This window comes from Momordica charantia (assembly GCF_013281855.1).
Source record: "Momordica charantia cultivar OHB3-1 chromosome 1 unlocalized genomic scaffold, Mcharantia_2.0 BLBB01000001.1, whole genome shotgun sequence".
In the NCBI taxonomy this organism is placed as follows: domain Eukaryota; kingdom Viridiplantae; phylum Streptophyta; class Magnoliopsida; order Cucurbitales; family Cucurbitaceae; genus Momordica; species Momordica charantia.
In genome coordinates this window covers 2,249,711-2,267,762 of record NW_028275157.1, presented here as the reverse complement: position 1 = coordinate 2,267,762, position 18,052 = coordinate 2,249,711, and the positions used below count along the sequence as shown (strand labels likewise).

The 18,052-nt window shown below is 34.9% G+C and overlaps 1 protein-coding gene across 1 annotated transcript; it reads left to right on the top strand.

The window, feature by feature from the left end:
* Positions 1-11,637: 11,637 nt before the first annotated feature.
* Positions 11,638-15,479, top strand: LOC111024454 (serine/threonine-protein kinase SAPK7). The gene is made up of 9 exons (XM_022302149.2): positions 11,638-11,972; positions 12,067-12,141; positions 12,256-12,357; positions 12,861-12,914; positions 12,999-13,091; positions 13,197-13,289; positions 13,661-13,765; positions 13,844-13,942; positions 14,926-15,479. The coding sequence occupies exons 1-9, from the start codon at positions 11,853-11,855 to the stop codon at positions 15,244-15,246; spliced, it is 1,062 nt and encodes a 353-aa protein (XP_022157841.1). The 5' UTR covers positions 11,638-11,852; the 3' UTR covers positions 15,247-15,479.
* Positions 15,480-18,052: the final 2,573 nt, after the last annotated feature.

The window sequence follows — 18,052 nt, the reverse complement described above, 5'->3', positions numbered from 1 at the left end:
GTTTTGATTAAATGTGTGAATGGCTTGTCGATGCATTTGAAAGATTGGAATTGGTGGCCTATCGAGTAATAAAATTGTAACTCTTCTTTATGTTGGTTTATGTGTCTGAGTAGTGTTGCATGTCTGTCGGTGACAATAGTGGAAATTTTGTATTGTTGAGCTGTTGAGATCTGATGTGGAATGATGTATGTTGCAAGGAATGCTCGTTAAAGTGGACTTATTGTGGAGATGTTGTTGTCTGAATTTTGCATAAGATGTTTGGCGTGTCTGATGTGTTTATTTATGTCTAGCAATGCTTATTGAATACTGATGTTGGATGATTTCTTCGAATGTTGGATATTAAATGTTTGGATGAATTGTGTTGGGCGTGTTCTTAAAAGTTTTCTGAACTGCTATGTGAAATGTATATTATCTGAAGCATGCCATAGGGTTATTTGTTGAAGCTTTTATGTGCTCTATGTTGTGATCAGGTTGGTTGGTGTCAAACTTTGTGTTTTTGAGATCTGTGAAGCATTGAAATCATACTAGTGGTTGTGTCGTGATGGGCGTTGTGGTGGTTGCTGTTATTAGGAAAGTAGTACTGAAATCTTGGTTGGAGGCTAGAAATGTTATGTGGAGTTATGAAAGTTATGAAGTGAATGGGTGAGTGTCAGGGCCTCGGGTATAAATGGTCGAGGGCTGATACGTCACTAATTGGGTATCGAGGCCTCGGGTATAAATGGTTGCGGGTCGATACACCAATATTGGATAAAGATGAGCGTCGAGGCCTCGGGTATAAATGGTCGGGGGTCGATGCGAGGAGTCTTTCGAAAGGAGAACTATTGGGGCCTTGGGTACAAATGGTCAAGGGCTAATAGACGGTGAAGTCATCGGGGCCTCGGGTATAAATGGTCGAGGGCCGATGCTGCAGGGTCGGGGCTCTGGGTATAAATGGTCAGGGGTCTACTCTACTAGAAGGAGTTAACTGTGGAAGGCTAGAGTAGTTGTGATAAGCGTAGAGGTACTTGAATGTTAGGGAGACTAGAGGTTAGTACTGGTAGTTAATGTGTTCCTGGTTGTGGTTGTCACCGAATTTTATAGAATGTGTCTATGTTTGAATGCATAATGTGTTGAAAAGCATGACAATGAATGTTTCATGATTTGGTGGAGCATGATGTGTGTGTGTTGATTCTTTAATAAGCATGACACGTTGTTCCTTGATAAGTATGCTGTTTGTGCGTGACCCTTCAGATAAGGGCTGCTTACTAAGTACTGTGGTTGTACTCATCCCTCTTTTCCCCTCCAGTTTGCAGGTATCGAGCTAGCTCGTGGGATGGTGATGGCGAGGAGGAGGCTTGATCGGAAAGACCATTAGCTATGCTGTGTGCAATTAATTTCTTTTAGTTAGGATAGTTGTGGCTACGTAATCTTGTAGTTGAGTTGTTAGTGGTTGGTTTTTGTTTAGTTTATTGTCTAAAGGATGTTGTAAGGTTGCCGATTCATTATTCTTTTTAGAGCATTAATTTTGTTGTCTTCTTGAACTACGGGATTGTAACCTACCTAGGATATTTATGAATACATTTGTTTAAGTTGATTGTACTTGAATTAGTTTTTGTTTCATTGCCATTCGAGATGTTAATATTCGTTTAGTGAATGGCTTATAGTTAGGAAAGGTTTTCTGGACGGGTTTGGTTAATGTGAAGTCGGCATTAAATGGTTTATCTGTATAGGAGGCGAGTTTCTCTTAAATCTTTAGTGTTGTTCTAATTGTTCAAGCTCTCGTGAGTGTTAAAAATAGAGTAGCACAGCGGAAGCGTGGTAGCTTTATTGCTTAGTATTGTTGTGAAGGTACTTCTCTTGTTTATGTGAAAATTTTAGGTAGTCTTAGTAATGGTCCCTGTTTGGAAATGGTGAAATTCCTAGGGCGTTACATATGGGTGTGTCTTTGGCGTCTAGGAGACAAGACAACGTAGATTGTCCGACCTCAGGGCAAAGAAAGATGGGAGCAGTGATTTCTGATATTTTGTTTCACAAGTTTTTAAACTTGCAAGGGTAGCCCTGAAGATTTTTAAAGAAGATTAGAAGTTGTTGCAGAATAAGCCTTGGAGTTTTCCAAGATTATCAGAGACTGTTGTTGTAGTGAGAGGCAAGATCGATGTTCTGTCTCCAAGTGGGAGATTTTTGGGATAATGGAGCCAAAACAGTATTACCAATTCCTACAAGGAGTATGATATTATTGTCTTATAAGGATTACAATATTGTTATCCTATAAGGTTTAGGATATTTGTCCTCCTACAAATAGAACCCCTTTGTTAAGGTTTTATTTGTATAGAATCCAAATAAAATAGACTTGAGTGGTTGTGAGCAATGTGTGAAAAGAAATTAGTATCCCGTAGGTTTACTGAAGGTGTTTTCAACTGTGTAATCCTATGTAGCCATTGTTGGGATACTTAGAAGCAAGATAGTCAATGTATAGTATTATCTCACCGAAAATCGACCCAGCCGACCAAAACTGACAGAACCAACATTGATCGATCGATTTTAGCCATGGTACGATCGGCGTCGGTCGATTGGAGAACGGGGAAAGAAGATGCTCGACCGAAATCGACCGACTATTCATATATTAAAGAAATTGATTAAATACTTGTCAATGTCATGCACTGCCACATGTACTTTGGGTTGTTTTGAGAAAATTATCTGCTGATTTTCTCAAAACCACCCAATATTTTTTGTTTTGTTTAATAACGTTTCTTCCTCTCTCTCTTCACTCCCATTTTCCATCACCCTCTTCCCTCCATTCCCTTTTCCTGCATTGTAATCATCTTTCTTCTCAAGGTTGTTTTGTCCTCCCCTCCTCCGCCATCTCTCCCTTCTCCCCCTCCCTTCTTCCCATCTTTTCTCTCAGAAGTCTAAGGAACCAGTTTTTTCCTTTCAGCGCTCGTCCCTATCTTGCCGCAACCCAGGATCCCGCCCGTCGCTCAGTTCCTGCAGCAGCCTCACCCACATGCCACACTCGCTGGTCGCCCACTGTTGGGTATGTTGCCCTAAACTCGTAGTTTGTATTTATGTAAAAACAAATTTATATTCGACAAAGTCTTATTCAATCAATTTGTTGTTGAATTCATTGCATTGCATTGTATAAATCCAATAAAATAAACATCCAAGGTTATTATCATGTAACCGGGACAGTATATATAATGGGTATATATTTGATATACTCTCGATATACAAGTGGATAATATCCCGGGAATAACCTAAAGGGTCTATAGTATATGGATAAGGTTGGGTATCTTATCGTAGCAAACTATGGACACGGCCCACTTTGTAAATGTTACAGACGACTCGATCCAGGTCGTTCGTGTGGAGACATGCGAGTGGGGGTATCCTATACAATGAGTTTGTATAAGACCAGACCACGAAATAACCGATCTTTAGATGTAACGTTGTTGACTAACAGATTGCTATTTCATAGGATGACCAAACAACTCATTCTTAATCTTGAGTGAGTTATGGACTCTTGCCCGTGAGGGCTCGTCCTTTAGTCTGTATGGGTGAGAGTGGCTTGAGTCGCCGACTCAATATTCCTACCATTTTGGAGATGAGACCAAGTGGGGAGCTGGAAACATAACTTCACGAGATGTAATTCACTCCTCCCCGATTTTCGAGGAGTAGATGAGTGTTCTCTTAAATGCTGACTCCGAGAGGGACTTTCGGTTATTAGTTGAACCATAACCAGGTTGTTCATTAGAGGAGCAGTGGTATTTAAGGAGTAAGATGTAACTCAAGGGTAAAACGGTAATTTGATCCAGGTTGAGTTCGAGAACTCGTGAAGGATTGACTTGCCATTAATAGTTGTATATCCATGGACACGAAAATATTCTACAGTGAGAAGAGTGCAACTGCGGGTCTTTAGTGGAATGACCCGTAGTTAACGAATATTGATTAACTCGGTCAATGAGTTTGACCGATTAATCTCGTATCGTTTGAGCTTCTGATATGTTGGTTCATTATGTCCCCTTGCTAGCTCACAACGGGTAAAATGAAGATCAAGAATCATGAAATAATTTGAAATTTTCAAATTATATAAATTATATAAGGGAATGTATATAATGTATATTGATACATTATATATATATAGGATAAAGATTCAAAATTAATTATGAGAGAAATTATTTGAATGAATTCAAATAATAATTAATATTAATTGGATTCATATTAAAACTATAGGTTATAAAAGAGAGATTTTTTTTAATATGAATAAAAAAAGGAAAATATATATATATATATATAATATATATATATATAGCTTTAATTAAATACGTGATATTTAATTAAAAGATAATTAATGTTAATTATTTATGTATTTATTTAATTAATATTAAAATTTGATTAATTAATTATAAATTAGATTAATAATTATTAATCAAAATTATTAATTGATTAAATTAATTTGTTAATTTAATTAGTTTTTATTATTTAATTAAAACAAAAAAAATCAACTCCCCTACACAAATGCAGGAAAGCGATGACGCGTCAGTTTGTTTCAACTGCACAAAAGTTCTGCAATTTTTCTCTGCTCTTGTACATGCAAAAGATAAAAAAGAGAAGTTTTTGCTCTCAACATATTCCCCTTTTTTGTTTCATAAATCGTTGCTCCCACAAGGACGTTCTTGTTCTTAGAGGATAGTCGGGAAGATTTGGTGGTGGGATCGGTTCTTTAAGTGAGTTTTTTTTATTTTCTCCTGTAGTTTTCTTTTTCAATTGTATGGTTTTTGTTCTTCAAAAAATTCAAGAACACGTTCATCGTTTCTGCTGCGGGATTTACACCCCTTCACCCACGCCACGTAGTAGACCTACTCAATGGTCGGTTTCCGACAAACCAACCGATCAAAACGTTTGTTAAGTCGCTCGGTGGGAAAACAGCTTCGATGGTCAGTCAGTTTTCGTTTTTGATAACCGACGGTGTATCAGTCAACATCGATTTAGGCCTGAAAATCGATTCGACCAACAGATCAACAACCCTAAGTGAGATCTCGATTGTAATATTCCCAACTATAGTAGAATCTGCTCATTTGCAGAAGACTGAACGTAGTCCCAAGATTGAGGTGAACGGGTATAATCCCTATGGTGTTAAGTTTTTCCTATCCCAATCTCTTATTCATTTGTTATTGTTAATTACTTATTTGTCGTTAGCCTGTAGAAGAGGAAAATCCAAATAGTTCATGTTCGAAGAAGTTACACGAAGATGAATTTATCTATATTTTTTTCCATCACTTAGTATAGAATTCGATTAAGGCAAAAAATTTCAATTTTATCTCTAAACGCTTTAAAATTTTCGATTAACGAGAATTATTAAAATATATATATATATATATATATTCTCTTTTTTAAAGAAATTAAAAGATTGGGGATGAAATTTAATCTTCTAAAACATTAAGAGCAAAACTAAAACCAATTACATACATGAAGGGCGGCTCTGATCACCAAATTTAATACTTTTGATGAATAAGAAGAAAGAGCCATAACTTAACAGAGCAGACTTGTGAGAGTTGCATACCACATTCAAATGGTCATGGCATGGACACCACGTTACCTTCCTTCCAAGATAAAATCAATAATATATCATTTGTATTTATTTTTCTCTTTTTTTTTTCTTATAAATTTCCTTTTGAAAAATGTATTGAATTTTTCATTCTTTTTTTCCAACTAAATGATTCAAGCACTTACCTATAAATTGACATTGTGCATTAGATTTGAATTTAAGTCTATATATGAAATGCTAATTGTTTAATTTGTAGATAATATATATTAGTTTTGTGATTTTTCTTCTTTACTTTCTTGGTTTTTTTTTCTTTTTTTCCTTTTTTTTTTGTTGATATGAAACATAAATGGAAACAGATAATATATATATTTCTTAAAAAATAATACCTATAATGCTCATAAAGAAGAAAGAGACTTTACTAGATATTTTGAGTTTCAAATTTGAATTCATGGGAATTATGCATCCTCTAGTGTAAATTATCTGATATGTTTATGCCACACGCATGACAATGTCATTCATCAATTGATTATATATAATGACAAGAATTGAAATTATTATTATTATTTAAGGTTCAGAGACTAAAATAGATATATTAAAAATTTAGAGATTAAAATGATATTTAAATTTATTGATCAATGAACATAACTCAATTTGTTAATACTTTATTCACATTTGTTAAATGTTTGAAACTAGTCAACCTAAGCATAATTCTATGACATTTTGTGAGATGGAGGATTGAACCATCAACCTTTATGATGATAAGATTTTATTATCAACTGAATTAAATCATGCCCGATTAGTTGAAAAAAAAAGGAAAATAAACTTTTTTTTGAGTGAAAAATGTACTATTAAATTATTATAAGGGTACCAACTTGGGCAGGGCTAACTTCACCTGCATGTGGCACTAAAAAATCATTATAATGTCTATCTTCTCTTAATTATTGACCAATTATATATTTTCTTCTTTATGAAAATTGAAACAATCTTATAAATATATGAATAATTATTATGGGCATTTAAATTGGGATATGGAAAATTTATTGAGGATATCGATGGTGACCGTACACTGTGGGTTGCACATATTATTTTAATAATAGAATCTTTCTATATATTTTAATTATATCATTTTATATCTTAACCTTTTTTTTCCTTGAGATACATTTATTTCGGTCAAATAAATACAAAAACTTTTTTTTCTTAAAAAATTATTGTGATACGTCATAATGTGTAAAATCTCAACGTTCAAGCCTGGGATTTAATATAATACCAAAAGAAAAATACACAACTTAACTTATGACGAGGAGACAAAGTAAGGTCTAAGAAATACTACTTCTACTTATGTGTATGTTTATTTTGTTATCCGCTTTTCGAAACATTTTTAAAATCTAAGTCAAATTCAAAATTTAAAGAAAAAAACTTTAAAAAATTTATGTTTTATTTTTGAAATTTGACTATTTATCAAATAGAACTTCTCAGCCTAATCGTATCCCACCCGAACAGACTGGGGTCCATGCTCTCATATGCAATGTCGAAAATGTCCTTTTAACTTTGGTTGGAGGCATCGAAAGCTCCTAAATGTAGAGTAGAGGGCAAAAGAGAATTCGTAGGTGAGACAAAATTTTACATTCAAACATGATACATATATAATAAAGTCGCAATTTTGTGTTGAATTTGGTTAGGTAAGGTCAAGTAATATGCTGACATTGCATTGCTGAGACATTCAAGGTGATCTGGACAAATTACGTGGCACAACTTTGCTTAGAATATTTGAGGAAGGAAGCTACAAACAAAAACTAACGGAGTAAATATAAAAATATACTTTGCTTATCTTAAAAATATATATATAACAACTTTTAATTTGTTAAAAAAAAAACTACGTTTAGTTAAATATAGATAAATGAAAACCTCTCTCTCTATATACATTTTGTTGATGCCAATTTTTGGATAAGCTCCATGTAAGTGTCATATTAGTAGGAATATGAATGCATTTGTCTTCAAGATCTTGATTACATGCACACAGAAATTAATACCAGTGTAAAGTGAATATGAATGCATTTGTCTTCAAGATCTTGATTACATGCACACAGAAATTAATACCAGTGTAAAGTTTTGCTGAATGTACTCTGATGCTCAAGTTAAAACTCAAATTATGAGCAGATGGGTATGAAGCAAATAGAATAGAAATGCAATAATCTCAATGATGAGAGCCTGCTTGGTTGTATCCCGAATTCTAACAAGGATTTGTGTAGGGAACGACCTACCTTCGTAGGGTTGCCCTTTTTCTTATATATGGAAAGTGGGTAATTCGAGTGGAGCACGATGGACAGTCCAATCGGAGGTGTGAGGACTCCTCTCCTAACATTTTCTTTCATTTTCCTTCATCAAAAAGTGGTGTAGCAACATCTAGGGTATAGCAACATCTGGGGTATGCTTTGGGCACCATATTAGGTGCCCGTTGGGTGAGTTTGTTGGTACCTCAAAATGCGTTGGGGGCGTCCGTGCGGTGTGCTCGACTTTCTTTTTCGGTACGCTCAATGTCCTTCTTTTGGTGCGCTCAGAGTTGTCCTCGTATGCTATGCTCACCCACTTCGCAGGTGGAGGAGGGTCTGAAATTACTGCAACGCGTCCACATGTGGCACCTCATGGCTTTCCCTTAGCAACGACCCCACTTTCCTCGACAAGCCTCCCTTTGTGGACCAGTCGGGGAAGTAATGAGACTTGATGTTGGGTGCCACATGCTATTTTGAGGACACACATTGCTTTCCCTTCGTGTGAGTGATGGGAGTGTGATAACGTCACTTGCAATGAGTGCTCTTGATGGCACGTCCTTTCTCTGGTCGTGGGCCATTGGGAATGCCTGCGTGTCCAAAAGCAAAACTTAGTTCAACTCTGATCTTCGGAAGATTATGACCGATAAGAAATCCTTTCAATGCTAGTGGAGCATTAATTTTGTAACTAAATGATCTTCCATAACCAGCAAAATATATCTACTGACTAACGAGTATGGGACAATGTCATCGCAAGCACCATTTCTCAAAGGTTTCCCTTATAAAGGGAAAGCCTGCTGACGTGTCACCTCGGCTAGGACCGTGCATCAACATACCCAATCAATTTTTTAACCCTTTTCGGTTCTCTTTAGTACCTTTCACATGCACACCTAAACCATTGATATTACTACTACTCCCTTTTGGTTCACATACACCATCTATATTTGTTTTCATTTTGTAAAATTTACCTTAAAAATTTTATGAACTCCTCACTTTTTTAGTACAACAATGTGTGGAGGTAGAGATTCGATTACATAATTTTTTATCAGGAATATGTATCTTACCCGTTCAACTATACGCAGGTTGGAAATTCTATAAATTGCTCTCTTGGTATATATATATCGTGCATTGTTATTGACATTGTCCTCGTCTTAGCTTCTTTTTGTTTTTGTATATGTTTCAACTTTTTATTCTATGTTAGTTATTTCCTTCTATTTTTGAAAAAAAAATAAAAACAATATATTTTAATAGCCTCACTTTTAACCGCTCCCATTTTTCTAGCTTGTAGTTACTTATTACTCACCATTGAATATTGTAACCACTCCATTGTGTCTAGATTAAGTTAGTATTATTCACTTTTTGAATTTTTGACGAATTATGTGGCAGTAAGATTTTCATTAAATTGCCCATTTGAATATAGTTAGTTAAGACAATTAAGACATATAAATTTGATTGTCTCTAAGGGATAATTTGGGTAGGTTGGGGCTTCAAGAAATATCTTTTAGGTTTAGAGTTTTTTCCTCTGCTACATTATGGGTTTTTGTGTGATCACGAGTTCATATAGCTAGAGGGTTCGTAGTCGATTCATTAAACTTTTCACATCATCCTCCATGCTCATCTTTCTTTACCTTCCTAACACTACTTATGGTGCATAGTAAACATTCTCTCCATAATTTTGCACACTAGAAACTATCCTTAGCTTTGAAGCACAATGGACTCCTTGAGTGTTTATGATTGCAAAATAATGCTAGTTACACAAAAAGGACTTCACCATCACTCCCTGATGTATATTAACTCAATAGTTATTTTGGCTAAGTAAGCTTAAGTTTTCGTATTAGCAATTGGTTGTAATGACATCGTTATTGTGTTAGATAGGTCCGCGTTGTAGGTATAAAGTATAATGACAGCTACTTGTTAATTACCTTTAATGATCTTGTTGAATTGCCTGATTCAAGTGACTAAACTATATAAAACAAGTGAAACATAATGTGGTTAGGTTATGACTCCAGGTATCATCTAGTTGGGTATCGTTAGGCCTATCTGGTTCTGATCCTCGGTGAGTTTCGGTTTCACCAAATTGAACTACGATCCACTTAATCAGGTTTGATTGGGTTGTAAACCAAATGCTTCTTGTTTCATCTCCTTAATAAGGGTCCACCTAGATAGATAAGTAGGGTTCACATAGATAATAATTTTGTTTTTTTTTAAAACATCTCACCATTCATAGCAATTAAAGTTTGCTATATCCAAATACAAATCATCATAAACTAAAATTTCTCCCTTGAAAAACCATTCCGTTAGGTCTTCCAAATAAATAAAACGTATCTCTTATCCTTTCAAACTCATATATACTAGAAGCCAAGGCTGAGTTTGTTGACTTAACCATGGGCCCCAAAGGATGGATTGGATTATACCAAATTAAAAGATAGCTTGAAGACAAATCAAGAAGTGAAGTGAATCAGTCCACTTGGCCATCATAACAAAATAAAAAAAAAATCAATTTATTTATTTTATCTATAAAAAAATACGTCCTCTCGACATGGATTCGAGAGACAAATTTGAGACCTCTAAATCAGTGTGACCAAGACATCACAAGTCCTTACTCCTTTGAAATTTAATATTATATTTATATTAGTAATATTACGTTAATATTTTTCTATAATTGATGGATTTTTTTGTTATATTTAGAAATTTCGATTCAATACTCATAACGTATAGTCTATAGAAAAATTAATGCTTTGATTTCGATGAAAAGATTCCTTTTGCATATGGAAACCGTTTCGGCAATTCCTTTATCATAAAGGTTTTGAAGAGTTGAGTGGAAGTGCTGTCACTGGTCAATGAATGAGACGGTGATAGAGAAAAAAGAGGCCATTGGAATTTGGAAGAAGTGTGAAACCTAAACAAAAAATAATTAAATAATTAAAAGAAAAAAAGGGTAAAAAAGTCAAAAGTACCCACATCCTCTCTCCTCACCCAACGGCGATTTTGCAGATCCAAACCCACTGCCCATATTTAAAATAATAATAACAATAATAAACCCATTACCCTTTTTTAGGATGAAATCAAGCCGATTAAAATTGTATCAACTTTTATCCTCTAAACTTTCTCTTTCATGGTACTAAAAAAAACCTAAAAATAAAAGTAAAAATAAAACTTTATATTTCATGAATTTCTAAGATAAATATTACAATATTTACATTTTAATAAATTTATGATGGAAGAATAATTAGAAAAATTAGTCTCTTCAATGAGTTATAGAACAATCTTATATTGATAGTGTTTGTGGATGAAATATCCCTCACAAACAATCACACAAATCCTCCTCCTCGAAGAATAGAGGAACCTTCCAAACAAAAGGTGGACATTTCAATGTTCAAGTCAATAAAGATTGGAATATGTCATAAGCTATTTTTTTGTTATTAGGGTTTACCTTTCTTTGTACTCTGTTTCGTTTTATAGGCAAGTCGGGAGGGTGTTCTCGTAAATCTTTTCGTGATGCACACCAAAGATCGAGAAAAGTCGGGAGATCTCGTACGACATTTTAATCGTGATTATTTTATTTCTTAAATTACGATATCATAGGAGATCGGAGATTCTAACCCATCTTCTAATCAACCTTAATGTGTAAGAGCTAACAAGTTAGCATGAAATAACTATTCAATAATGAATTTTATACTATCAAAATTTATAAGTTTTCACAATTTTTATATTGCTCATTTCTAAAATGAGTAGGGAATTAGTGAAATTTGAATTAAAATTGCAATATTTATCTGAATGGAGTCGAAAATCGATAGAAGTCACTTTGATTATTTATTTATTTTATTAAAAAAGCAAAGCCGAAGAAGTGAGTATGAAAAAAGGTGGGATTGGGAATGAAGAGGCAGTGATTGGATTGTAGCTGGTCCTCGATTGAAAACGCTCTGCCCATTCCACGTGCATTCGATTTCTCCCCATTCTTCCCGTTTCTATAAATCCAAATTCCCCCATTTTTCTACTTCAGATCTGATTGATGAGCCTTCGAATCCCTGCTTTCAATTCCTACTTCTTCCCCGTTTGATTCCATGGACAAGTACGAGGTGGTCAAGGATTTGGGAGCTGGCAATTTCGGAGTTGCCAGACTTCTCCGCCATAAGGACACCAAAGAGCTCGTCGCCATGAAGTACATAGAGCGCGGCCACAAGGTTTCCCTCTCTTCCTTTTCCCCTTTCGAATTCCATTCGTGGGTTCGGGATTTTGGGGGATTTTGATGCCTTCTTTTTGTGTCTGGATTCACAGATTGATGAGAATGTGGCCAGAGAGATTATAAACCACCGATCGCTTCGGCATCCGAATATAATTCGTTTCAAGGAGGCAAGTCTTTCTTTCTTCTTTCAGATTCGTTTGTTACTATTAAACGCATCAAGTTTGTTTTAGATTGAGAAACATAAAATGGATTTGAAGTTGAAGTTGGGTTAAGATTTGCAGGTTGTTTTGACTCCAACGCATTTGGCTATAGTGATGGAATATGCTGCTGGGGGAGAGCTTTTTGAAAGAATTTGCAATGCTGGCCGTTTCAGTGAAGATGAGGTCTAATCTATCTCTCCCTCTCTCTAAATCTTACACTCTGAGTTTGCTAGCTTTATTCCCAATTAGTTTCCACCCAAAAACTTAATAATTTAGAACCCTTGTTGTTCCCAGAGTTGGCCATGGGATGGGCGAAGTTTCTCTGGGGATTTAGTGGGGTGGGCCATGAGCATAATAGGAGCGGGAATGCTCTGGTCACTAAAGAAAGAATGAGGACAGCTCCCGGGAGCAGTATGTTGTCAAAGGCTTAGGGTCTCTTGGTCATACTGGCCTAGAGGTCTCAAGTTCGAACCTTCCGATGAGCTTAATATCAAAAATCCTTGATGTCTCTCTGGTTTGGGCCTTGTGGCGGGCGTGGGTGAGCCTGGTATGAGGGAGAAAGCTCTGACTCCAAGTTATTAAAAAAAAAGAGAAAAATAGGAAAGAAGAATGAGGAAGAAGAAGAAGAATAAGAAATTGCTAGTTTTGTGGTGTTATGTTTATAACTATTGATCTTATTTTTACAGGCTAGGTACTTCTTCCAGCAGTTGATTTCTGGAGTCAATTATTGCCATTCAATGGTAGAGTCAAAACCGAACTAAGCCTCGTATGGTTTCTTGCTTAAAACTCCTATACAATATCTTATTTGACACAATGCTTTGCAGCAAATATGTCATAGAGATCTAAAGCTAGAGAATACCCTTTTAGATGGAAGCGCAGCCCCGCGCTTGAAGATCTGTGATTTCGGTTACTCCAAGGTCTTCGAAGATGAGAATTTATTCAATCATTTTGCATTAAGGTGTTCCTTTTTCCTTTTAATTTGCTTTGTACTTATGCTGCTGTATTGTCAATTTCTTCTGTAGTCATCCCTCTTGCATTCAAGACCAAAATCAACTGTTGGTACTCCGGCATACATAGCCCCGGAGGTTCTTTCTCGACGAGAGTACGATGGAAAGGTGCTCATGCACATTTAAAGTATTCCCCAATGCAATTAGATTATGCAAAATGAACAAGAATATCACTTCATATTTTCTTTTGCAAGTAACACACGTTTTCACGTTGGTATTTATTGAGCAATGCCTTCCATGGATGATCAATTGAGTTTAATGTTGTATAGCTTTGCTATTCAATAATGAAGTTTGACTTAGTTTGAGAACTAAAATCTGTGCATGAAGAAAGACTTGCTGTTTGTATCTTGACAAGCAAATATGAAGTTAATATGAATATCCATATGATTAGAACACAATTTAAAGACAAATTTTCTTTTAATATTTTTTTCATTACAAACACTGAAATGGCTCAGTGTCTTTTCTTTCATCGTGTTTAGTTGGCAGATGTCTGGTCATGTGGAGTGACTCTCTATGTTATGCTGGTTGGTGCATATCCTTTCGAAGATCAAGACGATCCTAGAAACTTCAGGAAAACTATTCAGGTTCATTTCTTACCCTGCCATATTGTAATTTTAGTTAAGCCATCATTTTGCTCACTTTTTTTTCTCTTTATTCTGCAGCGAATAATGGCTGTACAGTACAAAATACCAGACTATGTTCACATATCTCAAGATTGTCGACACCTACTCTCTCGCATCTTTGTCCCGAATCCCTCGAGGGTAAGTTTCCGACACAAACTAATGTCTTTATTATTGCCTTATCTGGAGTTCTATACAAAATTATCATCTTCACTTTATATTGTTAGTTTTGTTTGGTATTCGATCTGAAACTTGTAAATGGTAAGAATGGTAGTGTAGGGACTCGGATCATTTTCCATGGTTTTATCACATATACTTGGTATTACATTTGCTTTATCTGAATTGATATTTTAGTTTGGTACTGTAGGAACAAATAATAATTAGATTAAGACCCAGCTCCATATACTAGAAAACTTAAAAAGCTATTTTGAGCTTTAGTTAGTTTATTTAGATGCTTACACATTAAACTCTCTCTCTCTCTCTCTCAATTTGGTGAAACTCCTTGAAATATCTGAAATTTGTCCTATTATTCTTAGCTCAAAGTCTTGTATGAAACAAGTTAAGAAACGTTTCTAGCAGCTAGTTTTCAGTCTTGATCATAGTGAGAGAACAAGACACTTTTCTTTCTCTTCAAACGTTTTGGCAGATAATTATTTGTTGAAAATAGTTTCATTCCTCTTTCTGGAGGCCAACACCTCCTAGAAATTTTCCACTGGAGACTCTCCCTTAGCCTATAGGTCTTGACTTGACACTTTGACACGAGGTTAGAATTCTAGTTCCTTCCAAGTAGGTACCTCACGGATGGCGTCCTTAGAAGGGCCTAATATCCTTGAATCCTACCTGCATAGTTCCAACACCAAAGAGCAAGAATTCCTCTTCGATCCCTCCGTGCGGCAAAGAAATCCCATTCTTGTTCGCTTTATTTCATTATAGATTAGTAATTATACCACATATTACAGTAGCTGAAAAGAAACTAGAGTAGGACAAATTCTTAGTTTGTTGAAAACTTAAAAGTAGTCAAGTCACCTTTCATTCTTTCTAATCTTTAACTTCATTATGATGTTGGGTTGGGTTATAACGCTTCTATTCGATGTAATTTTTTCAATCTCATCGTAACATGACAGAGAATTTCGCTAAAAGAGATCAAGAGTCATCCGTGGTTCTTAAAGAACTTGCCGAGGGAACTGACAGAATCATCCCAAGCCATCTATTACCAGAGGGATAACCCGAGCTTCTCCCTTCAAAGCGTGGAGGAGATCATGAAGATCGTGGGGGAGGCAAGAAACCCGCCGCCATCATCGACGACCATCAAGGGCTTTGGATGGGGAACGGAAGAAGAGGATGACGAAGGCGAGGGAGAGGTGGAAGAGGAGGAGGAGGAAGAAGATGAGTATGACAAGAGGGTGAAAGAAGTTCACGCCAGTGGAGAATTCTTAGTCAGTTAGAAGCAGAACATAACATTATATTATTGAGGTTTTGGTGTTGTGTGTAGTGTACAGTATTGTTGGTTTAAAGGTCTGCAACTCTAAGCTATAATTTATTTCTCTACTGTCACTATAATGTAATTTAAAGTTATTGGAATAATTCAATGTAGTTGGACACATTTTTGTGACGCATTTAGTTGTAATTTAAAGTTATTGGAATAATTCAATGTAGTTGGACTCATTTTTGTGACGCATTTAGTAATGGTTCATATTTCATTTTTCTCATTTTTAAGAAATATCCTCAAAATTGCATTCTCGAGAAACGTCCTCAAAATTTTATTTAATATCTTATCTTAAACCAGATGGTTCCATTGCTACTATAGCTCATCTAGTTGCAGAAGATTTCTATCAGCAACTTAGGTTAGATTTTGGGGAACTGATTCCGTGGCTACATTCAAGATGGTAACGAAAAATGGTCGAAAGTTCCGTAATTTTAAAAAATGCTAACATTTTTTTTCGAAAATTATGCGGGGTAGATTTTCGTATTTACCCCTCCAACACCATTCCATCATTTGTCCATTTTACCCCTCCTATATTACTATACATTAGGTTCTTTCTCTATCCTACATAAACGTAAATTCTAGCTATTTTGAATCATGTTTTAAACTAATTAAAAATCAAATCTTCTCTCTACCCTACCTAAACCAAAATTTTAGAAACTAGATTTAGATATTGTTTCAAAATTAAGTCAATCTCTCTTTGCCCGATTTAACTCATTCCAGCGACCTTATTTTTTGTCATCTGTCTTGCTAATCTTCTATTCCATTACATGGATCCTCTCGCTAATCTTCATCATGCATCAATCTTGTTTTCCATGTAAATTCCTCTAGAATGAGTTAAATCCTAATCGATGCTAAGTAAGACGATTTTGGTTTTATCTGGAGTTACAAAGTGTCACATGAGAGTGAATCTGATGGCGGTGAATGAGAATGAGCCGATGAAGGATAATATTGGGCATGGATCAGTCCTTCCAACCATGACATAACACCAATAAATATTAGCGTTGGCCATCATGTAGAAGACAAAGAGTGTACGAGTGATCTCCAATTTTTAGGCTATGCGCACTCCACTCTTTTTTTTTTAAAAAAAATCTACTCCTGGTCTTCTTCCTACTGTTATGACTATTTTTTGTAGTGAAAAAATGCAAATTTCAGGAGACATTTTAGCAATTGGAGTGGTGTGGGCCTTACTTTTACCGAAGTACATGGTTAGTAACTTTGTGCATACAGACCCCGTAGATAGTTACACGTACAGAAAAAGTGAAAGTGTAAATGGCTATTGTCGTTAGTGACAATGAAAATTTCAGAGGACATTTTAGCAATCGGCTGGTTTGGGCCCTACTTTTGACGAATTACATGGTCAGCAATTTTGTGCATACAGACCCCGTAAATTTAGATTTTACTTTTTGAAATTTTGAACTTTAAAAATTTGATTCAATAATATTTCATAAGTTTTAGCAAAAAGTTGTTTCAAGGATATTTTTGCCATAAAATTTTAGGGGTAATTGTAGGATAAATTTAACTATTTTGGTAGGAGGGTATATTTGTCCAAATAAAATTCTAGCATTCAACCATAACTACTTTGTAGTCAGCCCCTAGATTTTGATTAAAATGTTAAGGTGTATTTGGGAGTAGTGGTAGAGTTAGTTCACCCCATCATTGGGCTGGCCTGACCCAGTCCAGTCTAAAGAAGCAAAGGCTCGAGCTCGACCTAGGCCCAAACCCTACGGACCTCGAGCATTATTTGGGTCTGGCTTGGACCGACCCAACCACTAAAAACTAGGCCCATAACCTAATCCATAGATCTAATCCAATGGGCTAAAGTATGATCAGACTTGAACCAACCCATATAATAAATTATTTTTTAATTATTAAAAATTTATTTTTTAAATATTTTTCAAACCAAGTTCCTAATTGTTAAAAATTGTGTTTTTATTATATGCTTTTGTACCATTTTTTTTAAAAAAGTTATCAATAAATTTTGTTATATCACAGTTTTACAACTTGATTTATTTTATTTTTAAAGAAATAAATTGTATTATTATATTAATATAAAAAATTAGAGGAATGTGAATGACAAAAAAGAATAATCCTAAATACTAATTAATTATAATTAATATATATATATATATATATATATATATATACAATATAAAGTAATATTGGATTATATTGGATAGGACCTTTGGGTCGGTCCTATTTTCGTTTTCATATTGCTCTTCTTTTTCTTTATTTTGAAATTTTGTTCTTATTGTTTATCTTGTTACATTCCGTCCACATGCCTAAAATACCAAAAAAAGCGTGATTTCCATTACTACTTTCATATTTATGTCTCATGCAATCTTATAGATTAAAGTCTTATCTACAACTTTTTATTATTTGATAACTTCTAATTTGAATTACTTTTGGGTGAAAAATACAAATTTAATATTCGGTGTTGGAAAACTTTTATACTCGAGAGCATGTGTTCCTCTTTTATTCTTTCTAATTTTGCTTCCATAGCATACTAGATATGAGTTGAATTGTTGAAATTTGTCAAGTTGTGTTAATCTAGTCGTTAGCATTAAATCATATCAGTTTTATATTGACTTCTTTCCACAACTAGCCGTTACTCGTTAAAGTCTTGGCAATTACAATTTTTACACATTCAATTTCAAACCATTTGTTATTCAATGCTAGTGATGTTTATTTCTGCAACCCATATATGTTGTAAAGGCTAATTTAAACTCCATCATCCCCTATATTAGCCGTTGGACTTTAATATTCCA

Bases quoted from the DNA above. Each gene is read 5' to 3' on its own strand.
- LOC111024454 (XM_022302149.2), top strand. From the start codon at position 11,853: ATGGACAAGTACGAGGTGGTCAAGGATTTGGGAGCTGGCAATTTCGGA. The intron at 12,358-12,860 runs GTCTAATCTATC...TTATTTTTACAG, and splicing joins GCCGTTTCAGTGAAGATGAG to GCTAGGTACTTCTTCCAGCA. The intron at 13,092-13,196 runs GTCTTCGAAGAT...TTTCTTCTGTAG, and splicing joins GTGATTTCGGTTACTCCAAG to TCATCCCTCTTGCATTCAAG.